Source organism: Lepidochelys olivacea (genome assembly GCF_965140295.1).
Source record: "Lepidochelys olivacea isolate rLepOli2 genome assembly, chromosome: 24".
Taxonomy (NCBI): Eukaryota; Metazoa; Chordata; order Testudines; family Cheloniidae; genus Lepidochelys; species Lepidochelys olivacea.
The window spans coordinates 12924358-12948260 of record NC_140434.1 but is presented as its reverse complement, the minus strand read 5'-3'; the positions used below and the strand labels follow the sequence as shown (position 1 = coordinate 12948260).

At 59.4% G+C, this 23903-nt stretch overlaps 1 protein-coding gene across 3 annotated transcripts; it reads left to right on the top strand.

The window, feature by feature from the left end:
• Positions 1-23903, top strand: NPHS1 (NPHS1 adhesion molecule, nephrin). Of its 3 annotated transcripts, XM_084613874.1 has the most exons (30): positions 87-110; positions 4245-4369; positions 6994-7188; positions 7474-7596; positions 7696-7827; positions 8405-8486; positions 8883-8986; positions 10809-10930; positions 11273-11444; positions 11870-12027; positions 12470-12611; positions 13066-13190; positions 13623-13791; positions 13955-14084; positions 14979-15151; positions 15935-16075; positions 16796-16936; positions 17014-17135; positions 17916-18087; positions 18532-18688; positions 20339-20490; positions 20641-20752; positions 21154-21326; positions 21534-21584; positions 21774-21890; positions 22018-22042; positions 22285-22390; positions 22938-23046; positions 23310-23479; positions 23648-23903. In XM_084613874.1, the coding sequence occupies exons 2-30, from the start codon at positions 4309-4311 to the stop codon at positions 23780-23782; spliced, it is 3771 nt and encodes a 1256-aa protein (XP_084470000.1). In that variant the 5' UTR covers positions 87-110; positions 4245-4308; the 3' UTR covers positions 23783-23903. The 3 variants fall into 3 exon arrangements, 2 of the variants coding, with proteins under 2 accessions (XP_084469999.1, XP_084470000.1); XR_014709483.1 differs by lacking the exons at positions 23310-23479; positions 23648-23903 and having other exon boundaries at positions 1-110; positions 21774-21886; XM_084613873.1 differs by lacking the exons at positions 22285-22390; positions 22938-23046; positions 23310-23479; positions 23648-23903 and having other exon boundaries at positions 1-110; positions 21774-21886; positions 22018-22258.

Genomic DNA, 23903 nt, shown 5'->3' with positions numbered 1-23903 from the left:
CCCTTCCCTTCACTCTGCAAGCAGCCAGAGGCTGGGCACACACAGGCTGGTGTAGCCCCACGGGGACTCTTCTTCCCAGAGGTGGGGACACTTGTGGGCCTGGGCACTGGGTAAGTGTGGGGATATGGGGTGGGGCAGGCCCATAGGTCTGATGTGGGGTGGTGATATGGGATGGGATGGGCCCATGGGTCTGATCAGGTGGGGATGGGGGAGGATATGTGGCTGGACAGGCCCATGGGTCTGATTGGGGGTGTATGTGGAGGATATAGGGTGGGATGGGCCCATATCTGATCCTAGAGGAGATACGGGGCAGGACGGGCCTATTGGTCTGATGGGAGGGGAGGATACGGGCCATGGGTCTGATCGGGGTGGGCAGGGAAGCAGGTTACATCCCCAGCATCTCCCCCCTGGCAGCAGGACTGGCCTCCAGGCAGGGGAGATGGGGCAGAGCCAGAGGGATAAAGGACAGCGCCCCCTAGCGCCAGATGGGGATATGGGGCAAGGCCGGGGGGAGGCGATGAAGGTCAGAGCCCCTTGGTGCCAGGCTGGGGACAGGGGCACAGCCAGGGGGTGAAGGGCAGCACCCCCCCAGCGCCAGGCTGGTGAGTTGGGGCATGGCCGGGGGGATGAAGGACTGCACCCTCTTGTGCCAGGTTGGGGAGATGAGGCACAGCCAGGGTGATAAAGGGCACAGCCCCATAGCACCAGACTGGGGACAGGGGCATGGCGAAGGGAATCAAGGACAGAGCCCCCTAGCATCAGGCTCAGGAAATGTTGCATGGCCAAGGGGATGAATAGCAGTGCGCCCTGTCACCAGACGGAGGAATCATAGAATCATAGAATATCAGGGTTGGAAGGGACCCCAGAAGGTCATCTAGTCCAACCCCCTGCTCGAAGCAGGACCAATTCCCAGTTAAATCATCCCAGCCAGGGCTTTGTCAAGCCTGACCTTAAAAACCTCTAAGGAAGGAGATTCTACCACCTCCCTAGGTAATGCATTCCAGTGTTTCACCACCCTCTTAGTGAAAAAGTTTTTCCTAATATCCAATCTAAACCTCCCCCACTGCAACTTGAGACCATTACTCCTCGTTCTGTCATCTGCTACCATTGAGAACAGTCTAGAGCCATCCTCTTTGGAACCCCCTTTCAGGTAGTTGAAAGCAGCTATCAAATCCCCCCTCATTCTTCTCTTCTGCAGGCTAAACAATCCCAGCTCCCTCAGCCTCTCCTCATAACTCATGTGTTCCAGTCCCCTAATCATTTTTGTTGCCCTTCGCTGGACTCTCTCCAATTTATCCACATCCTTCTTGTAGTGTGGGGCCCAAAACTGGACACAGTACTCCAGATGAGGCCTCACCAATGTCGAATAGAGGGGAACGATCACGTCCCTCGATCTGCTCGCTATGCCCCTACTTATACATCCCAAAATGCCATTGGCCTTCTTGGCAACAAGGGCACACTGCTGACTCATATCCAGCTTCTCGTCCACTGTCACCCCTAGGTCCTTTTCCGCAGAACTGCTGCCTAGCCATTCGGTCCTTAGTCTGTAGCTGTGCATTGGGTTCTTCCGTCCTAAGTGCAGGACCCTGCACTTATCCTTATTGAACCTCATCAGATTTCTTTTGGCCCAATCCTCCAATTTGTCTAGGTCCTTCTGTATCCTATCCCTCCCCTCCAGCGTATCTACCACTCCTCCCAGTTTAGTATCATCCGCAAATTTGCTGAGAGTGCAATCCACACCATCCTCCAGATCATTTATGAAGATATTGAACAAAACCGGCCCCAGGACCGACCCTTGGGGCACTCCACTTGATACCGGCTGCCAACTAGACATGGAGCCATTGATCACTACCCGTTGAGCCCGACAATTTAGCCAGCTTTCTACCCACCTTATAGTGCATTCATCCAGCCCATACTTCCTTAACTTGCTGACAAGAATACTGTGGGAGACCGTGTCAAAAGCTTTGCTAAAGTCAAGAAACAATACATCCACTGCTTTCCCTTCATCCACAGAACCAGTAATCTCATCATAAAAGGCGATTAGATTAGTCAGGCATGACCTTCCCTTGGTGAATCCATGCTGGCTGTTTCTGATCACTTTCCTCTCATGCAAGTGCTTCAGGATTGATTCTTTGAGGACCTGCTCCATGATTTTTCCAGGGACTGAGGTGAGGCTGACTGGCCTGTAGTTTCCAGGATCCTCCTTCTTCCCTTTTTTAAAGATTGGCACTACATTAGCCTTTTTCCAGTCATCCGGGACTTCCCCGGTTCGCCACGAGTTTTCAGAGATAATGGCCAATGGCTCTGCAATCACAGCCGCCAATTCCTTCAGCACTCTCGGATGCAACTCGTCCGGCCCCATGGACTTGTGCACGTCCAGCTTTTCTAAATAGTCCCTAACCACCTCTATCTCCACAGAGGGCTGGCCATCTCTTCCCCATTTTGTGAAGATAAAGGGCAGCATCCCCTAGTGCCAGGCTGCAGAGATGGGTCATGGCCAGAGGGGTGAAGGGCAGTGTGCCCTAGGGCCAGGCTGGGGAGATGGGGCATGGCCGGGGGGGGGTGAAGGGCATTGCCCCTAGTGCCAGGCGGGGATATGGGGTACAGACAGAGGGGTGAAGGGTAGTACCTACTAGCATCAGGCTGCAGAGATGGGGTATGGCCAGGGGGGATGAAGGGCAGCACCCCCTAGTGTCCGGCGGGGTTATGGGGCACAGCCAGGGGGATGACAGGCAGCACTATATTGTGCCAGGCTGGGGAGATGAGGCATGTTCAGGGGGATGAAGGGCACTTCCCCCTAGCACAATGCTGAGGAGATGGGACACGGCCTGGGGGAAGAAGGGCAGCGCCCCATAGCACCAGGCTGAAGAGATGGCTCACTGCCAGGGCAATGAAGGGCATTGCCCCTAGCGCCAGGCAGGGATATGGGGCACATCCAGGTGGATGAAGGGCACCGCCTCCTCATGCCATGTGGTGATATGAGGCACAGCTGGGGGAATGAAGGGCAGTACCCCCTAGCGCCAGGCTGGGGACAGGGGCATGGCTAGAGGGATGAAGGACAGTGCCCCCAATGCCAGGCTGGGAACAGGGGCATGGGCAGGTGGAAGAAGGGCAGTGCCCCTTGCACCATGCTGCGGAGATGAGGTAGGTCCAGGGTGTCACGGAGTGTGTGGGAGTCAGGGCCCTGCACCCCCCACTTCCTGCGATTCACCATGACTCTCAGCCAGCCAGTAAAACAGAAGGTTTGTTAGATGACAGGAATACAGTCCAAAACAGTGCTTGTAGGTACAGAAAACAGGACCCCTGAGTCAGGTCCACCTTGGGGGGTAGAAAGCCCAGACCCCGGTGCTGGGCCTCCCTCTGTTTCCCCTGCCAGCTCCAAACTGAAACCCCTTCCAGCAGTCTCCCTGCAGCCACACCCCCGGCTCCTCCTCCAGCCTTTGTACAGTTTCCTGGGCAGAAGGTGTCACCTGGCCCCAGCCCCCTCCTGGGCTCAGGTTACGTATCATCACGTGAGGTCACACCCTGATATCCCACCACCATCCAGCACCAAAGCAATGTTACCAGGTCAATACTCCCCACTCCCTACTCCGTCACACAGGGGGATGAAGGACAGCGCCCCGTAGTGTCAGGTGGGGGAAGTGGGGTATGGCCTGGGGGGGATGAAAGGCAGCACCCCCTAGTGCCAGGTGGGGAGATGGGGCATGGCAATGGGGATGAAGGGCAGGGTCCCCAACACCAGACAGGGATATGGGGCATAGCCATGGGAGTGAAGGGTACTGTCTCCTAGTGCCAGGAGGGGGAGATGGTGTAATGCCAAAGGGAAGAAGGACAGAGCCCCCTATCGATAGAGTGGGGAGTTGGGGCATGGCCAGGGGGATGAAGGGCATCCCCCCTAGGCCAGACTGTGGAGATGAGTCTTCGCTGGGGTAAGAAGGACAGAGTTCATTAGTGCAAGGCTGGGGAGAAGGGGCACAGCGATGGGGATGAAGAGCAAAGCCCTCTTGCGCCAGGGGGAGATGGGGCTTGGCCAGGGGATGAAGAGCATCGCCCCTTAGCGCCAGGCTGGTGAGATTGGGGACAGCCAGGTTGAAGTGTAGCACCCCCTAGTGCCAGGCTGGGAAGATGGGACACAGTTGTATTTCAAAAAGAAAAGGAGTACTTGTGGCACCTTAGAGACTAACCAATTTATTTGAGCATAAGCTTCTGTGAGCTATTTCAGTATATCTCCAATTGTATTTCAGATTTGCAACCATCCACCGTGGTCCCAGTTTATCCTCCCAGCCTGTCCCAGCAGCATTGGTGGGAATGGTGTCCAAGGGACCTGCCACCATGTTCCTCTGTCTTCTCCTTGGTGCCTTCACAAGAGGTGAGAGTTCTCTGCAGACGATAATCTCCAAGTAGTGACAAGAGCCAGACATGGACCGACTTTCCCCTGCCACCCAGCCACCCGTTCCCCATTGTTCACAATTCTCCCAAACAAAATCCTGCCAGGCTGAAGTTTTCCATGATGGGTCTCACTCCAGAGGGCACCATTTTTTGGAAGTTTTGTTCAAATCTGTCTGAGCTTTTCTGAGTTACAACCAGAGGATCCCAAGCCCCAAAAGTAATCAATGTTAGGTTTTTTTGCCCAGCTGTCATGCCAAAACACTTGTACCAATTTCCTTCAAACTTGGCTTGTTTTGGAGCTCTCACTGGCATCTAAACAACAAGCCAAGCAGGATGAGAAATGTAATAAAGGGATTTAAAGTTATGGATATTTCCATCTCTATTTCCACCAATGATCCCATTAGAAATTTTGCATGTAAGTCAAATGAGAAAAGCTGGACCAATTTCCTTCAATCTTGGCTCGCTTTGGAGTTCACAGGAACATCTAAACAACAGGCCAAGTTGGATGAAAATGGAACAAGGGATTTAAAGTGGCATGGTGCTTCAGCATATTGTATTTTTCTGAGGTTGGGCGAGAAGGTGGGCCAGAGTAGGGGATTCTGGTGTGTGGTTTCCTGGAATAATTAATGAATACTCAATTTTGACATGAAATCTTTAAAAATTAGAGGTTAATTAAGTCCCCCCTGTTTCAGAGTAACAGCCGTGTTAGTCTGTATTCGCAAAAAGAAAAGGAGTACTTGTGGCACCTTAGAGACTAACCAATTTATTACAGCATAAGCTTTCGTGAGCTACAGCTCACTTCATCAGATGCATATCGTGGAAACTGCAGCAGACTTTATATATACAGAGAGAATATGAACCAATACCTCCTCCCACCCCACTGTCCTGCTGGTAATAGCTTATCTAAAGTGATCATCAGGTGGGCCATTTCCAGCACAAATCCAGGTTTTCTCACCCTCCACCCCCCACACAAATTCACTCTCCTGCTGGTGATAGCCCATCCAAAGTGACAACTCTTTACACAATGTGCATGACAATCAAGTTGGGCTATTTCCTGCACAAATCCAGGTTTTCTCACATTCCCCCCACCCCCATACACACACAAACTCACTCTCCTGCTGGTAATAGCTCATCCAAACTGACCACTCTTCAAGTTTAAATCCAAGTTAAACCAGAACATCTGGGGGGGGGGGTAGGAAAAAACAAGAGGAAACAGGCTACCCTGCATAATGACTTAGCCACTCCAAGTCTCTATTTAAGCCTAAATTAATAGTATCCAATTTGCAAATGAATTCCAATTCAGCAGTTTCTCGCTGGAGTCTGGATTTGAAGTTTTTTTGTTTTAAGATAGCGACCTTCATGTCTGTGATTGCGTGACCAGAGAGATTGAAGTGTTCTCCGACTGGTTTATGAATGTTATAATTCTTGACATCTGATTTGTGTCCATTTATTCTTTTACGTACAGACTGTCCAGTTTGACCAATGTACATGGCAGAGGGGCATTGCTGGCACATGATGGCATATATAGGTTGTAGATCCTTAATAATGCGTTGGAGGGGTTTTAGTTGGGGGCTGAAGGTGACGGCTAGTGGCGTTCTGTTATGTTCTTTGTTAGGCCTGTCCTGTAGTAGGTAACTTCTGGGAACTCTTCTGGCTCTATCAATCTGTTTCTTTACTTCTGCAGGTGGGTATTGTAGTTGTAAGAAAGCTTGACAGAGATCTTGTAGGTGTTTGTCTCTGTCTGAGGGGTTGGAGCAAATGCGGTTGTATCGCAGAGCTTGGCTGTAGACGATGGATCGTGTGGTGTGGTCAGGGTGAAAGCTGGAGGCATGCAGGTAGGAATAGCGGTCAGTAGGTTTCCAGTATAGGGTGGTGTTTATGTGACCATTGTTTATTAGCACTGTAGTGTCCAGGAAGTGGATCTCTTGTGTGGACTGGACCAGGCTGAGGTTGGTGGTGGGATGGAAATTGTTGAAATCATGGTGGAATTCCTCAAGGGCTTCTTTTCCATGGGTCCAGATGATGAAGATGTCATCAATATAGCGCAAGTAGAGTAGGGGCTTTAGGGGACGAGAGCTGAGGAAGCGTTGTTCTAAATCAGCCATAAAAATGTTGGCATCCTGTGGGGCCATGCGGGTACCCATAGCAGTGCCGCTGATCTGAAGGTATACATTGTCCCCAAATGTGAAGTAGTTATGGGTAAGGACAAAGTCACAAAGTTCAGCCACCAGGTTAGCCGTGACATTATCGGGGATAGTGTTCTTGACGGCTTGTAGTCCATCTTTGTGTGGAATGTTGGTGTAGAGGGCTTCTACATCCATAGTGGCCAGGATGGTGTTATCAGGAAGATCACCGATGGATTGAAGTTTCCTCAGGAAGTCAGTGGTGTCTCGAAGGTAGCTGGGAGTGCTGGTAGTGTAGGGCCTGAGGAGGGAGTCTACATAGCCAGACAATCCTGCTGTCAGGGTGCCAATGCCTGAGATGATGGGGCGCCCAGGATTTCCAGGTTTATGGATCTTGGGTAGTAGATAGAATATCCCAGGTCGGGGTTCCAGGGGTGTGTCTGTGCGGATTTGATCTTGTGCTTTGTGTTTCCTCTCTCAGGGGCCAGCCCCCAGCAGGCTTTCAGAGTGGAGCCAGATAACATCACAGTCCTGGAAGGGGCTGTGGCTGTCTTGCAGTGCGTGGTGGACAATCCCTCAGGCATGGTCCAGTGGGTGAAGGATGGGTTGCTGCTAGGACCGGACACAAACATCCCCGGATTCCCCCGCTACAGTATGACGGGAGACCCCAGCAAAGGCGAGTGGGTCGGTCTGGCCTCCAGACAGCCAGATGGGGCTGAGTTCCTCTATCCCTCCCACCCCCAGTTTAGCCATTGTGGCTGTGAACCAGCTCTGGGGACACCTATGTGTGTGAGAACCCTGGCTGGCCCAGTTCTAGGAAGCTAGGTTCTATCCCCAGCTCTGGGAGGGGAGTGGGGTCTAGTGGCTAGAACGGGCCTGCAAGCCAGGAGCAGAGCTGGGTACAGAACCCAGGTGTCCGGGCCATATAGATTCACCATTCCCTCTGTGTTCTGCCCAGCAGGGGAGCACCGCCTGCGGATCGTGGGCAGCCGGCTGGCAGACGACGGGGCCTACGAGTGCCAGGCGGGGCGCTCCAAGGATAGCCCGGGCATTGTGTCACGCACGGCACTGCTCAGTGTGCTGGGTGAGCTGCCAGGCTGGGGGTGGGAGGGTAGCCTTGGCTCTGGGGAGCTGGGGGAGGGGTGACTCTTCAGGACCATTTCTCCTTTCCCCTCCCCCACAGTGCCCCCCAAGACACCCATCTTCAAGGAGTACGAGGTCAACAGCATCGTGACCTGGGTGGCCGGTGTGGAGTACAGGGTGACCTGCAGCTCCGGGGACGCCAAGCCGGCTGCAGAGATCTTCTTCAGCAAGGGTGAGTGCCCCCCATGGGTCTGATCGGGGGGGCTGGGCTGGAGGGGCCCGTGGGTCTGATCTAGAGAGTGGGGGCTGGGCTATTATATGCGGCCAGCACTCACTGTATTGGACCATGTGAGAGGGTCTTTCTTTTTCCATATACACCCCTCTAGCTAATCCAGCCCATCTCCCTGGTATCTGGGCACATGTCCCCCAGGGTGCATGGCCATGGGATGTCTCTCAGTGACCCCAGCCCACCCCCAGGTAGCTAAGCACTCTCCTCGGGACACATGGCTGTGGGGTTTCTCTCAGTAACTCGCAGCCCATCCCCCTGGTATCTGGGCATCTCTCCTCGGAGTGCGCAGCCATGGGGTGTCTCTCAGTCACCACAGCCCATCCCCCTGGTATCTGGGAATCTCTTCCCCAGGACACACAGCTGTGGGATGTCTCTCAATGACCCCAGCCCATCCACTGGTATCTGGGCATCTCTTCCCGGGGCGCGCGGCAATGGGGGTGCCCTCAGCGATGCTGTGATATATTGGCAGGGGTGGGAATGCTGGGAACCCCCTGTCCTTCATGGTCCCTCCCGCCCCCAGGTGGCAGCCCCCTCTCCGATGTGTCACACCAGGTGCACTCTGGGTCCAGCGAGAAGCTCTCCAGCACCGAGGCCGTGCTCAGGTGAGAGGGTCCAGGGGACACTCCCCCGCTCCAGGTCCCTTTCCCCGTGGGAGCAGGGGGGCCCTGACTTAGCCCAGGGTGTAGCCAGCCAGGTGCCCCCAGTGCCCCTTTGAGACACCAGCGCAGTGCCCCCTTCCCTCCCCAGCCTCAGCTAGGAGACCTGCGCCCTCTACAGCTCTGCCAGTGCCCCTCACTCTTGACTGCAGCGCCTGCCAGCTCAGCCCTGGGCTTCCCCCTCCCTGCCAGCTCTGCTGGTCCCCCTCGATCCCAACCTGCAGCCCCCTGCCAGCCCAGCCCTGGGCTCCCCAACCCCCAGCTCTGCTGGTGCCCCTCACTCCCAATCTGCAGCCCCTTGTAGGTGGTAGTTGGTATAGCCCATTCCCCTTCTGTCTCCAGGGTCACCCCACAGAGCTTGGACAACAGGAAGCGTCTGGTCTGTGCAGCCACAAATGAGGCTGTCTCGGACCCTGTGGTAGTTGGCTTCACCATGAACATCCTGTGTGAGTAACGCCCACCATGCTCTGGTCGTCCCTCCAATCTCTCTGGGGTTAAAAAGATCCCCAAGTCATATTCTCCTCCATATACATCAACTCCACCTATCAGCTGACCCTCAGTGGCTCCTCACCTAAAATATAAGCCTCACCCTCTTCTCTCCTGGGTGTCTTCTGTTCCATAGCCTGCACCCAGTTGTAGTGTTTGCCTCTGGCTCTTCCTATTTGCAGGCTTTCTGGTTTACCACAGTTAACTCATCAAGGAGACTCATGTATATAAATCGACACCTCAACCATTAACCCTTAGGAAAATGAGAAGTCAAGGAACAGGAGGTGACATGTATATATAATGGCTCACCCTTAAAACAATGAGGTCCTGGAGACTCCTGTTGGCTCATGTACATAAGTTGATCCCTCAAAGTTTAACCCTTCAGACAATGAGGCTACAAAGACCTGTGTATATAAGTTGGCCCTTCAATGTTTAACTGTTAGAACAATGGGGACTGGAAGACAAGGAACCGCCACTGAAGGAGAAGGGGAAGATGAGTTGGGTCTACAGTATTTCAGTTGGCCCCTCAGCCGTAGCCCGTGGCGCCCTGAGGAAGTGACTCACTGGTAATCCCTAGAGCAATGATTTTCTGAAGAGCTGAGGTTGGCCCATGGGTGTACTTTGAGCCCTCAGAACAAGATGTGGGATCTCTTCACTCTATAAGCTGACCCTTTCCGTGATCAACTCTCAGGAGAATGAGCTGTAGTGTATATAAATTGGCCCCTCACCTCTTAACCCCTACAGCCCCAAGGAGCTGAGGCCTGTGTCTCAGTCAACCACTCCTCAGTTACTCCTTAAAACAATGGAGAGTCAAAGCTGAGGATGTGACCATCACCCCACCACCATAAACTTCACTCCCTATATAAGTCAACCCCCTTAACCATCAAACTTTAGAAGACTGAGGTTCTGAAGGGGAAGAGCTGACATACATAAGTTGACCCTTCAATAAGTAATGCTGAGAGCACCAAGGAGCTGTATCTGAGTATATAAATCGACCCCTCAACCGTTAACCCTATGAGTGCTGAAGAGATGAATTGGGTATAGAAGGCCAAACCCATTAACCCATACAGCATCAAGGAGCCAGAGATGCTAGGAGGGTCTGTCTCTAGCTGGCTCCGGGAACATGGGATACATTGGTGTGGGGATGGAGGGGGTGGGGAATTCTCCCTGCTCCAACCCCACTCTGGGAACACCCAGAGGCATAGGGCTCTGCCCCCCAGTTGGCGAAAGGGGTGGGGGAGATTATTTGATGGGGGGGTGATTCCACGTCCCCTAGTCTCCCAGCATGAGAGTCATTAGTCAGCTTGTTAATTACCCTAATTACGCACCCAGTACTCTGGGCTGTTCCCCTCCCCAAGCACCCTGATGAGTGAGCAGCTGCAGGGGGCCCCAGGCCATGAGGGGGCCCTGCAGTGGGGAGAGGCCTGTGTGTGTTTCACACATCCTGCCCATCCCCTTGTCTGTCTGTCCAGGTCCACCCCCTTCTCTGTCTCCCCCTGCCACCCTCCTTCTGTTCTGATGCCCCAAGTCAGCTCCCAGCCCATACTGCCCCCCGCATACACAGCTACAAGATCTGACTGCCCCCAAAGCGGGGTGGGGGGCAGCATGTTTCAGCTCCAATTGACTGGGCCCATCTACGCCCGCCTCCCCAGCCCTCAAGCTGGCCCCACTGACTCCCCACCCCAGTGGCAGGACATGACACTGTCATGCCACAAGGGGGTGCCCCTGAGCACAGGCTGTGCCTGGGTTCCCCCACCACCCATTGTTGTCTCTCCCCCCCAGTCCCACCTCAGCCACCCACCATTGAAGGGTACAAACGCCCCGAAATCAAAGCTGGAGAGACCCTGAAACTCACCTGCATCTCGCTGAGCGGGAACCCACTGGCCACGCTGCAATGGCTAAAGGTAACAAGGAGAACAGACAGCAGGGGCTGTGGGTTGGGAGTGAGGGGTACTGGCAGAGCTCGGGGGAGCCCAGGGCTAGGGTAGCAAGGGGCTGCAGGTCAGGAGTTAGGGGCACCTGGGGGAGCCCAGGGCTGGGCTAGCAGGGGCTGCAGGCCGGGAGTGAGGGGCACTGGTAGAGCTGGGGGTGGGGGGAGCCCAGGGCTGGGCTAGCAGAGGGCTGCGCGCCAGGAGTGAGGGCACTGGCAGAGCTGGTGGGGGCAGGTCTTGGCTAGCTGGGGGCTGCGGGTCGGGAGTGAGGGGCACCAGCAGAGCCATGTGAGACGCTAGCCCATGTCCCCACAGAACGGGAAAGTGGTTTCCACCAGCTGGGAGACAGAGGATGCCAGGGGCGCCTCCCGCAGCCTCCTGACCCTCAGCATCAAACCCGAGGACAACGGGGCTCAGCTGCGCTGCGAAGCCATGAACCAGGTGTCACCCCTGCCCCTGATGGCCAGTGTCACCCTGCGTGTGGTCTGTGAGTGCTGCATCCCCACCCCCCAGCAACCTCCCCAGCGCCTCCAGACTGACCCCAGCCTTAACCCCCCAGCCACCTGCTCCCCTTAGCGCCCCCTGCTGGCCAGTGTCTCCCTGCGTGTGGTTTGTGAGTTCTCTGCCCTGCAGCACCCCCACCTCCCTGCTCCCCCCAGCTCCCCCTGCTGGCCAGTGTCACCCTGCGTGTGGTCTGCAAATGACCTCCCCACCCCCCCAGCACCCTGCGCCCCCTGCCGGCCAGTGACTCCCTATGCGTGGTCTGTGTCTGCCCCCTACAGCACCTCAGGCTGAGTCAGGCTGGAGTAGCCAGGAGCTGGGAGCTCCCGCCAACTGGTGCCCCTGTGCCTCCCCCCACAGTGCCCCCTCCTGGCAGTGGCTGAGGGGTCTGAGATCTCTTCCCCTCCCCAGTTCTCCCCACAGAGGTTTCCATCCTGGGCTCCAGCAGCACCCCGGAGAACAAGCAGATCTCGCTCTCCTGCTCCACCACCCCCAGCAACCCCCCGGTGCAGCTGCGCTGGTGGCTGGGCTGGCGGGAGCTCACCACCACCGAGGTCACCGTCACCGAGGTCAGTCCCAAGCCATGGACCCCCGGAGATGCCCCACCTGCTGCCCCCACGGCCACCACAGGAGGAAACATTGAGCCAGGGGAAACTGGGAGGGGCCGGGAGCCAGGATTCCTGGGTTCTCTCTCTGAATCCTTTGTGAATTTCATTGATCTCCTCCCATTATGGGTACCTCAGTTTCCCTCTCTGCATAACACTAGTGAATATCCCATTCACTGTCCCCCTGAGCCAGCCAGGCCCCGCCCTGGGACAGATCAGGGCCGGCGCCCCCTGGAGACAACAGGCTCCGGGCCCCATTCCCTGGCCCCCTGAGCCAGCCAGGCCCCATCTTGGGACAGATCAGGGCTGGCGCCACCTGGAGAGAACAGGCCCCAGGCCCCATTCCCTGCCCCCCAGCCTGCCAGGCCCCAGGAGCAGGGGCTGAGTACCGGGTTCTCTCCCGCAGGCAGCGCACGGCGGAACAGTGACCGTCTCCAACCTGACGCACATGGCCCGGCGCGAGGAGAACGGGCTGCCCCTCACCTGCGAGGCCTTCAACGAGGTTGTGCTCTTCACCCGTAGTGCCAGCCTGTCCCTCAGCGTGCAGTGTGAGCCCCCACCCGGGACAGGGGGGTGCCAATGGGTGGTGAGGCTGGCCAGGCTGCGGGGGAGGCGGGGAGGGCTGGAGGAAGGGGAGGGGGCAGGGAGCGATAAGAGGGCAGTGGGGGAGGGGGAAGAATGGGAGTGGGGCTGGAATGAGAGCAGGGGAGGTTGGGGGCAGAGGAAGTGGAGGACAGGGGGTGGGGAAACGCCCCCCGTTCTGCCCCACAGCTCCCTGTGGAGACTTGAGACCCCCCACCTCTGTGGAAGCCCCATCTCACCCCAGCCTGGGGCTCATGGCCAGACCTATGGGTGGAGAGGGGCCCTGGGGAAAGGGGGGGTGGGCTGCACTCCCTGTGGTGCTGTTGGAGGGGGATGGTGGGGGGGGGGCTGATACAGGTTGTCATGGCAACACAGGAGTTGATTGCCATTAACCCTCCTTTTGTTCCCCATCCCCCCTAGACCCACCCCAGAAGGTGTGGATCGAGGCCCCACCCCCTGACAGCCGATTCCGGGCCGGCACCAAGGTCAGGCTGACCTGCTTCGCCAGTGGGGGGAACCCGGCCCCCCGCCTCATCTGGATCAAGGTCACGGGGGGGCACCAGGTTGCGGGTCGGGGGCTCAACAGGGGGCACCGGGCCATGAGAGCCTCAGCAGGGGGTGCTGTGCTGTGAGGAGTGGGGCAGAGAGCTCAGCGCTGTGCTGTGGGGAGTGGGGTGGGGAGCTCAGCAGGGGCGCCATGCTGTGGGGAGCAGGGCAGGGGGCTCAGTGAGGAGACTGTGCTGCAGGCAGTGGGGTGGGGAGCTCAGCTCACCATGCTGTGGGCAGTGGGGCAGGGGTCTCAGTGAGGGGCAGTGTCCCTTTGGAATGAGACCCACCCTAGCCCAGAGGTGGCTGCATCTCTGTGATGGGTGAGCCCTACCCATGGGGCGTTATATGCGACTGTTTCCTAGCTGCCCCGCCCCAGAGGTGGCTGCATCTCTGGGTCGCTCACTGGGCTTTGGGCTTTCTCCCGACAGGACACCAAGTCCCTCAAGGAGGGGACCCAGGTGGCCTCGGGCAAGATTGTCTCCAAAGAGCTGATCCTGACCACCAGCCCCAGCGACAACCTGGCCATCTACCGCTGCAATGCTTCCAACGGCAGCAAAAGTCCGGCACTCACGGCCCAGACCCGCCTCTTCGTCCAGTGTGCGTCCTCGGCCCTCAGCGGGGGTGGGAGGGAGGGAGGGGTGGTCTGTACATAAGGCGGAGCCAAGTAACCCCGCCCCTTAAGGGCACAATGCCCCCATTAGGTGGTGGCAACAACGCACCAGTCTCAGTTCTGCCCCTTTGCTCCCCACCCCACACCCAGTCCCTCCCATAGACGTGAAGATCACAACCATGGCCAAGGAGGTGCGACGTGGCCAGACACTGACCCTGACCTGCATCGCCGGCAGCAGCAACCCCTTTGCCACCCTGGCCTGGTTCAAGGACACAGAGAAGTAAGAGAGGGTGCCCTTCACTCCCGACCCACAGCTCCCTGCTGTCCCAGCCCTGGGTTCCCCCAACACGGCTCTGCCGGTGCCCTTCACTCCCAACCCACAGCGCCCTGCTATCCCAGCCCTGTGTTCCCCCAACCCGGCTCTGCCGGTGCCCTTCTCCCGACCCACAGCGCCCTGCTATCCCAGCCCTGGGTTCCCCCAACCCGGCTCTGCCGGCGCCCTTCACTCCCGACCCACAGCGCCCTGCTATCCCAGCCCTGGGCTCCCCCAACCCGGCTCTGCCGGTGCTCGTCACTCCCGACCCACAGCTCCCTGCTGTCCCAGCCCTGGGCTCCCCCCACCCGGCTCTGCCGGTGCCCCTCACTCCCGACCCACAGCACCCTGCTGTCCCAGCCCTGGGCTCCCCCAACCCGGCTCTGCCGGTGCTCCTCACTCCCGACCCACAGCTCCCTGCTGTCTCAGACCTGGGCTCCCCCCACCCGGCTCTGCCGGTGCCCCTCACTCCCGACCCACAGCACCCTGCTGTCCCATCCCTGGGTTCCCCCAACCCGGCTCTGCTGGCGTCCCTCACTCCCGACACACAGCTCCCTGCTGTCCCAGCCCTGGGCTCCCCCCACCCGGCTCTGCCGGTGCCCCTCACTCCCGACCCACAGCTCCCTGCTGTCCCAGCCCTGGGCTCCCCCAACCCGGCTCTGCCGGTGCCCCTCACTCCCGACCCACAGCTCCCTGCTGTCCCAGCCCTGGGCTCCCCCCACCCGGCTCTGCCAGTGCCCCTCACTCCTGACCCACAGCACCCTGCTGTCCTGTCCCTGGGTTCCCCCCACCCAGCTCTGCTGGTGCCCCTCACTCCCGGCCCACAGTCCCCTGCTGTTCCATCTTGTGCTGCTCTTTCAGGCTGAAGGGTGTGGATCTGGGGCAGAAGCCGGCAGAGTTCGGGGGTCTCTCCAGCTCGGGGAAGGTGACCCTGGTAGCGTCGTCCTCTGACAATGGGCAGCGGGTAACGTGCCAAGCTTACAGCTCCGTCCTGGCTGAGACTGTCAACACCTTCTACAAGCTCAACATCCTGTGTGAGAGCTTCCCCTGCCTGGGGATAGGGGGCGCCATGCTGCGGGAAGCAGGCGGGGGCTCAGCCGGGGGCACTGGGCTGCAGTAAGCAGGCGGGGGCTCAGCCGCAGGCACCGTGCTGCAGGGGTTGGGGGCTCAGCTGGGGGCGCTGTGTTGCAGGGAGCAGCGCGGGGGCTCAGCTGGGGACACCGTGCTGCAGGTGTTGGGGCCTCAGCTGGGGGCGCTGCGTTGTGGGGGTTGGGAGGGGGCTCAGCTGGGGGTGCTGTGCTGTGGGAAGGGGGGCTCAGCAGGTGGTGCTGTGCTGCAGGAAGGGGGGCTCAGCAGGGGGCGCTGTGCTGCAGGGGTTGGGGGCTCAGCAGAGGGCTCTGGGCTGCAGGGATTGGGAGGGGGCTCAGCCGGGGGCACCATGCTGCAGGGGTTGGGGGCTCAGCAGGGGGCGCTGTGCTGCAGGGATTGGGAGGGGGCTCAGCCGGGGGCGCTGTGCTGCAGGGATTGGGGGCTCAGCAGGGGGCGCTGTGCTGCAGGGATTGGGAGGGGGCTCAGCCAGGGGCGCCGTGCTGCAGGGATTGGGGGCTCAGCAGGGGGCGCTGTGCTGCAGGGGTTGGGGGCTCAGCAGGGGGCGCTGTGCTGCAGGGATTGGGAGGGGGCTCAGCCGGGGGCGCTGTGCTGCAGGGGTTGGGGGCTCAGCAGAGGGCTCTGGGCTGCAGGGAGCAGTCAGGGGGCTCAGCAGGGGTCACTGAGCAGGGCAGGGTCTCAGCTGCTGCTGCCCCCTCTGTGGGCCCCAGATCCACCTGAGTTCTCGTCGGAGCAGCCGTCCATGGTCCAGGGTGTGGAACACGGAGCCGTGGAGCTCCCCCTGCACGTCTCCGCCAACCCCCCCGAAATGAGCTGCAGCTGGAGCTTCCGTGGGAAGGTGCTGAAACCAGGTGTGTGTGGGGGGAGGCGCTGAGACCAGGTGTGTGTGTGGGAGGGGGAGAGGCGCTGAGACCAGGTGTGTGGTGAGGGGAGGCGCTGAGACCAGGTGTGGGGGGGGAGGCGCTGAGACCAGGTGTGTGTGTGGGAGGGGGAGAGGCGCTGAGACCAGGTGTGGGGGGGGGAGGCGCTGAGACCAGGTGTGGGGGGGGGAGGTGCTGAGACCAGGTGTGTGGGCGGGGAGGCGCTGAGACCAGGTGTGTGTGTGGGAGGGGGAGAGGCGCTGAGACCAGGTGTGTGTGGGGGGAGGCGCTGAGACCAGGTGTGTGGGGGGAGAGGCGCTGAGACCAGGTGTGTGGGGGGGGAGGCGCTGAGACCAGGTGTGTGGTGAGGGGAGGCGCTGAGACCAGGTGTGTGTGTGGGAGGGGGAGAGGCACTGAGACCAGGTGTGTGTGGGGGAGGGGGAGAGGCACTGAGACCAGGTGTGTGTGTGTGGTGAGGGGAGGCGCTGAGACCAGGTGTGTGGTGAGGGGAGGCGCTGAGACCAGGTGTGTGGGGGGGAGGCGCTGAGACCAGGTGTGTGTGTGGGAGGGGGAGAGGCACTGAGACCAGGTGTGTGTGGGGGGGGGGAGAGGCGCTAAGACCGGCTGTGGGGGAGTCTCCGGGGGGGCGCTGTCCCTGCCCAAGATGGGCATAGGGTCCCCGTATGACTCCTCTCTCTGTCTCTCTCACAGAGGGGTCTCCCCGGCACCACCTGCAGGCAGGGGGCAGCCTGGCCATCTGGAATGTGAGCCGGGCCGACGTGGGTCAGTACCGGGCAAGGTGCCAGAACCCTGAGGGGCAGAACGAGACCCACCTCCACCTGGATGTGCACTGTGAGTGCCACCCCCCCGTCCCGCTGCCCCCTGATCTCAGTGCCCCCCTCTGACCCCCACCTTTCTCTGACCCCCAGATGCCCCCTCCATCCGCAGCCTGGGAGACCCTGTCTACGTGGATCTGGGTGCCACGGCTGAGCTTGTATGCATAGCTGACGCCAACCCCACCCCTGTGGGCATGTTCCAGTGGACGTGGCTGGTAAGGGGGGGCGTCTCTGGCCGCTTCTCTCAGAGAGGCACGAGCCACCTGTGACCTTTGCCACCTGGCCTCCCCATCTGACTTTTGCCATCTCCTGTCTGACCTCTGACCCTTGACATCTCTTATGTGACCTTTGCCCCCTCTGATCTTTTGATTTAGCTTATGATCTTTGACTTTTGGCCCTCATGTACACAGATCTGCCCTTTGCCCTCCAACTTGTGACCTTTGCACCTTCCCATCCCTGAACTGTGCCCTCTGACCACTCTCTCCAAACTTTAAGGTTTGCTGTCATCTGTCTGGCTGTTGACCTCCACAAGGTGGCTTTTGACTCATGCAATTATCTGGGCGACCTCTGCCCCAGTGGCAACCTTTGTCTCCACTCTGACCTTTGCCCTCTCCTATTTGACCTCTGCACTGAACTCTGACCCTTGATGTCTTATGTGACCTTTGTCCTTCCCCGGCCTTTTTAATTTATTTTGTCACCTTTGACCCTCATTTACCCGGTTCTACCCTTTGCCCCCATGACCTTTGCACCTTCCCCTCCCTGACCTGTGCCCTTCGACCCCCTGCTGACTTTTCATTTTTCTCTAACCTTTAACATTTGCTCTTGCCCATTCAACTGCTGACCTCCCCAATGTGTCCTTTGAGCCATGCAAATGTCAGGGTGACCTTTGCCCCGCTCTGACTTTTGTTATCTCTGTGGTAACCTTTGCCCCTCTGACCTTTGCCCTCCCTAGTATGTCCCCCTGCCTTTGCCCACTGACCCTACCCTTCTTGCAGGGGGCGGAGGAGCGCAGCCTGGAGGAGCTGGAGCTGGAGCCAGAGGCCGTGGGGGCCGTGGGGCGGCTGCGGATCCAGGGGGCACGGCGGGCACAAGCTGGACTCTATGAGTGCCGCGTGGACAACGGGCTGCCCCCCCCAGCCCGGGGCAGCACCCGCCTCATTGTGCGCTGTGGGTGCCCTATGCAGACTCCCCCCCACCCCAGGGACCCCCCCAGAAATCCCCACTCCCAGGGCCTCCCACTCACTGGCCCCCCCACCTCAGAGATCTCCCCTCTCTCTGCCCCTCCCCCACTCTGAGGATCCACCCCATGCACTGCTTCTCCATCCTGGGAACCCCCTCAACTCCCCCACCTTGGAACCCCCTCTCCAGGGACGCACCTCCCGAGAACAACCCAGAACCCAGCACCCCTTGATGTGACTTTTGCCCGTCCCCTCTGATCTCTTCCCTCCTTCCCCCAAACCCCTCCCTTGGGGAACCCCTTGAGGCCTGGGGGAGCCCCACAGAACATCTCCCTCCCCAGGGACTTCCTTGACCCTCCAAGGCCCTCCCAACTCTTTCCCCCACCCCACCTCGATTCCCAGACTGCCCTTCACTCTCTCTCTCTCCCTGCAGTCAAGCCAGAGATTGAGAAGGGCATGGGGCTGGGGAAGGTGGCCATGCCTGGGGACAGGAGCTCGCCCGCCGTCCTGCAGTGCCACGCCCAGGGGGTCCCCAGCGTGCAGTTCAGCTGGGCCAAGAACGGAGCAGCCTTGGACCCTGACAATCCCAGGTAGGTGGTGGCCTAGCATGTGTGAGGAGGGGCAGGGACATGAAACCCCTCAGATTCGTGCACCCCCGCCAGTATGGGCAGAGACTCCCTGGGGCCTTGGCCAAGCTGGGCGGGGTTGATTAGTCCCCAGCACACAGGCATCAGGAAGCCCTGAGCCTGGCATAGAGAAGCAAAGTCAGAGACCCAGGCCAACCCTGCACAGCCCCCACCTGGCTCTGTCCTTTTCCAGATGTGTCTCATTGGCAGCGCCAGGGCACAGCTGGGCATCGCTCCAAAACCTGGCCTTTATCCCAGGCATCTGGTGGCTGGTTCTCCATCTCCTGCAGACCCCAGGACCCACGTAGGGTGACCAGACAGCAAGCATGAAAAATCGGGACACTTTTTTTCATTGGGGGTGGGGGAGGATAGTTGCGTTTATAAGAAAAAACCCCTAGTACTGGGACGTCTGGTCACCCAAGACCCATGCATGTCCTCTGCCAGCCGGAGCTCACTGGGGACCCTGTCAATTGGCTCCATTACAAAAACTCCCCCTCCTGAGCGGCTGGAATTTATGCCTGCCTGCCTGCCAGTGGAGAGGGCTGGAAGGATCCGACTTTCATCCCTAAATGCTGATCACCATCGATTTCACCACCCATGCCCCAGCCAAGGGCAAGATCTTTGCAGCAGTATGCCCAGGGATTTACGAATGATGCTGGCTGCGACCTTGGGAGAGGTTGCTTTTCAGCAAGTTGTTTGGCATATTTTGGCAGGTGACCTTGGCAATTTGTGTTTTCACAGTTAATCAAGCTTTCACTTTTGGAATCTTACTGGCGGCTGGCATTAAATCATGATTCCTCCCCTCCCCCCTCATTTCCCACAACTGTGAAAACGTCAGCTGATAAAAATAGGAAAAAATACTTTAAAATAAACATTGTGATTGTCTGGTAAAAGTACCAAAACTACAAATCTGCCAGGCCAGGAGAGAAAAAGATTCTTTGTTGAGAATTGTTGCTCCCAGCCAGGGCACCCTGCTTTCACCACTGGGGTCTCTTGAAGATAATCAGCTTCTGGGGACCCGGGTTGGTTCCAGCCAGTCCTTTAACCCACCCCAGCCAACTTCTTGACACACGTGCCCCATGGCTCTGACACTGCCCCAGGAGCAGCATGTTAGCCTTTTTGCACCCCCTGGAGAGCAACATGAAGCAGAGAGGGAAACTGAGGGAGGCAGTAGCTTCATAAAAATGTCACAGAAAATTCCTGCTTTGTCACAGTAATGGCTGGCGGGGGCAGACCCCCATTCTAATGTGCCCCTCGTTGCCTGGACACAGGGCACCCCAGTAATCCCCAAACACTGAGACCCAACCCTGGAGAGTGCCCCCCCACAACCCCTCCCCCTTAGAATACCAGTGGGGTCCCTGACCTACCCTCACCCCTTGAGTTTGCTGCTTCCATCCTGCTTCTAATCTGGTTCCTGGTTCTCATCCAGTCTCCATCCTGATCAAATCCTTGTTCTAGTCCAGTCCCGGTTCTGATTCAGTGCCTGGGTCGGGGCTGGTCCCTGGCTCTGATTCAGCGCCTGGTTCTGGGTCAGTCCCTGGTTCTGATTCAGTCCCTGGGTCTGGGCCAGTCCTGGTTCTGACCTGACCCCAGTTCCACCCCCCACCCCCACAGGTACACGGAGCACACTTGGCATGAGGGCGCCTGGCACAGCAGCACCCTGACCATCGCCAATGTCAGTGCTGCGCACGACTACGCCACCTTCACCTGCCGCGCCAGCAATGCACTGGGCACAGACAGACTGGACATCCAGCTCCTCAGCACCAGTACGGCCCGGGGGGCCTACGGGTCAGGAGTGAGGGGCTGATGGGGGATTGGGGGAGTCCAGGGCTGGGCTAGCAGAGGCTACAGGTTGGGAATGAGGGGCAGCGGCAGAACAGGGTGATCTCTCTCTCTCTCTTCCCCCGTCTCTGCAGGCTCCCCTGACCCCCCCACGGGGTTAAAGGTCGTCAGCATCACCCACAATTCAGCCACCCTGGAGTGGATCCCCGGGTTTGATGGGGGGCTGCCTCAGAGATTCCGCATCAGGTGGGGAGCAGTGGTGTGGGGTGGAGGAGGCAGGGAGGGGATTGGAGGGGACTCTGGATGGGCAGTAGGAGGATGAAGAGGGTGTTGTTGGCTGGGAACAGTGAGGCTCAGAGCTGGGGGGCTGGCGTGGGCGGGGGAGGAGGAGCCTGGGGGGTGGGGACTGGGATTCAGAGTTGGGGGGCTGGCATGGGTAGGGGAGGAGGAGGAGGCTGGGGGGTGGGGACAGTGAGGTTCAGAGCTGGGGGGCTGGTGTGGGTGGGGGAGGAGGAGGATGGGGCTGGGGGGCAGGGATAGTGGTGCTCAGAGCTGGGGGGGGCTCGCATGGGTGGAAGCCATTGGGTGGGGATGGATGAGGTGGGGCCTCCCCAGGGTCTGGGGTCCCTCACCCTCTGTGCCCACAGGTACCGCTGGCCGGGCGCCCCCAGTGCCCTGTACATGGACGTGTTCCCCACCCAGACCCCCGCGTTCACCCTGACGGGGCTGAGCCCAGACACCCCCTACAGTATTGGCGTCAGCGCCCACAACGCCCTGGGGGAGAGCACCCAGGGCCCCAGCGTCACCGTCACCACCGCAGGTAGGGGGCACTGTGCTGGGGGGTCAGGGGGCTCAGTGCCAGACTAGAGGAATGGGGGTCTCAGCAGGGGGCAGGGTGCGGTGGCAGGGGCTGTAGTGGGGGCCCTGTGCTGGGATGGCGGGGGCTATGCTGCACAGAGGCAAGGGCTCAGTGGTGTGTGGGGGGGGTCTGTGGGGTTCACCCCTGATGGAGCTGATGTCATTTCAGAGCTGCCCTTAGAGGAGCCGCCAGTTGTGGACCCTGAAGTGCCCCGAACAGGTGGGTACTGGAAGGGGGCGGAAAGCCCAGCCTCCTGGGTTCTGTCCCAGCTCTGGGAGGGGAGTGGGGTCTGGTGGTCAGAGTGGGGGACGGGCTGGCTCAGGGGGTGGCGAATGGGACCCCGCGTGTTTCCCCTCTGGCAGACGCTGGCTCCTGGCCGCTCTCTGACACTCTCCTTTGCTTTCCCAGAAGGCCCGGTGTTGCCCCCGGCCCTCGTTGGGGGGCTGAGCGCACTGGGAGCCCTGCTACTGCTCTCCAACGCCACCCTCCTTGCCTGCCTGTTCAGACGGCGCCAGGCCCAGGCAGGTAATCCCCCCACAGACAGGGGCTCTGCCCTGAGGAAACTCACAGCACCAAACAGCCTCCGCCCAATGAGGCCCTACCCCTATCCCAGCCCAGGCTGATCCTTGCTGTTTTCTGGTTCTGACTGCAGGTGTCCGGGAGGAGGCCAAGAAGAGGTGAGTGTGGAGGGCAGGCAGTTCTGTGTATTCTGTCACACTACGACACCCTAACACAGACACACGGCCACCACAGCTCCAACCACTAGACCCCACTCCCCTCCCAGAGCTGGGGAGAGAACCCAGGAATCCTGCCTCCTGCCACCCTCCCCCCCCCCCCCGCTCTAACCACTAGACCCCAGTCCCCTCTCAGAGCTAGGGAGAGAACCCAGGAGTCCTGGCTCCCACCCTTTGCCTTTCAGGAGGAAGCCCAGTGCTGGGAATGACTACAGCTTGGGGGAAGCGGTAAATCCAGCGGCATGGCAGACGCTCCTGGACAGTTACTCAGAGAGCAGTGCGTCCTCTGGGGTGAGAGGATGAGGGAGTGGGGGGCTCAGCAGCAGGCTGCAGGGAGCAGGGCAGGGGGCTCAGTAGAGGGCACCATGCTGCGGGGGCAAGTTGAGGGACTCAGCAGGGGGTGGGGGGCTCAGTATGGGGTGCTGTGCTGGAGGGGGCTCAGCAGGGGTGAGGTGCTGCAGGGACCAGGGTGGGGGTTCAGTAGGGGGCACTGTGCCATGGGAGCAGGGTGAGGGCTCAGCAGGGGGCTCACTAGGGGGCACTGTGCCACAGAGAGCCAGGTGGGGGTTCACTAGGGGCCACTGTGCTGCGGGAAGCAGGGTGGGGGTTCAGCAGGGGGTACTGTGGGGTGGGGCTCAGTTGACATGTAGGGGTTGTATCTGGCCTGGCAGGGAGGGAAAGAAACAGGGTTGGGGCATGTACACTGGTGAAAAGGGAGCAGGGTCAGGCAGTCACAGTGGGGGATGTGGGATCCAGGACTCCTGGGTTCTATTTTGAGGGGGCTATTTTTGAGTGTTCCCTTGGTGTGTGACAGGGTCTCTCTTTGGCTCCCCTGTAGGGCAGTTCCATGGGCACCTGGCCAGGGTACATGCCTGGCCACGAGTATCGACCCCGGCTGCCCCCCCACCCCGAGAGAGCCGAGGGGGAGACGGACACCAGCACCACAGGTGGGTGTGAGGGGTAAGAACTTGTGCCCCTAGAGGTGACAGGCTCCCTGCCCCACTAAGTCAGCCAGTCCCCACCCTGGGGCCTGATGGGAGCCAGTGCCCCCTAGAGGGGACAGGAGCCAGTGCCCCCTAGAGGGGACAGGCCCCCGGCCCCCTTCCTCACTCCCCCATGCCAGCTAGTCCCCACGCTGGGGCTGGATGGGAGCCAGCACCCCCTAGAGGGGAAAGGCTCCATAGTCCTTTGCTGTGTCCCGGCCCCACAGGTCCCGTGGCAGTTCCAGACTCTGGGTTCCCTGCACGCTGGCTCGGCCCCTTGGCCCCCCACGAATACGAGGACGTGATGGAGCCTGGGATCTATGAGGAACTGGGGGCCCTGCACCTGCAAGCTCCTGCCCCACTCTGCCCAGGGGCACTACCCTGCCAGGACTATACGGTGAGTGGCCGTCTGCCCAGCTTCAACAGGAGCCCTGGGTTCTGTTCCTGGCTCAGGGAGGGGAGTGGTGTGTAGTGGTCAGAGCAGAGAGGGGCTGGGAGTCAGGACTCCTGGGTTCTCTGCCTGGCTCAGTGCAGGTTTGGGGTGACGGACTCTCTCTCTTCCCAGGGTGCCTATCCATGGAGGGGCCAGTCCCTGGCTGGCTCTGAGGACCCCCTGAGGATCTACAACCAGGTGGCAGATATGCTCCCCCCCGGGGCAGATGAGGGGCTGCCCTTTGAGCTAAAGGGGGAGCTAGTGTGAGGGGGGCTAGGCCAGGGGCCAGGTGTCTGTCTGACCATAGAATAAATGCCTTGAACCCCACCCTACCTGGACTTGACCACTGTTGTGTGGGGAACCACGGGGAGTAATGTGAGGGGCTCAG

Coding starts and splice junctions, on each gene's coding strand:
- NPHS1 (XM_084613874.1), top strand. CDS start 4,309: ATGGTGTCCAAGGGACCTGCCACCATGTTCCTCTGTCTTCTCCTTGGT. Junction 11,445..11,869: donor TGTCACCCTGCGTGTGGTCT/GTGAGTGCTGCA, acceptor TCCCCTCCCCAG/TTCTCCCCACAGAGGTTTCC. Junction 16,937..17,013: donor CCTCCACCTGGATGTGCACT/GTGAGTGCCACC, acceptor TCTGACCCCCAG/ATGCCCCCTCCATCCGCAGC.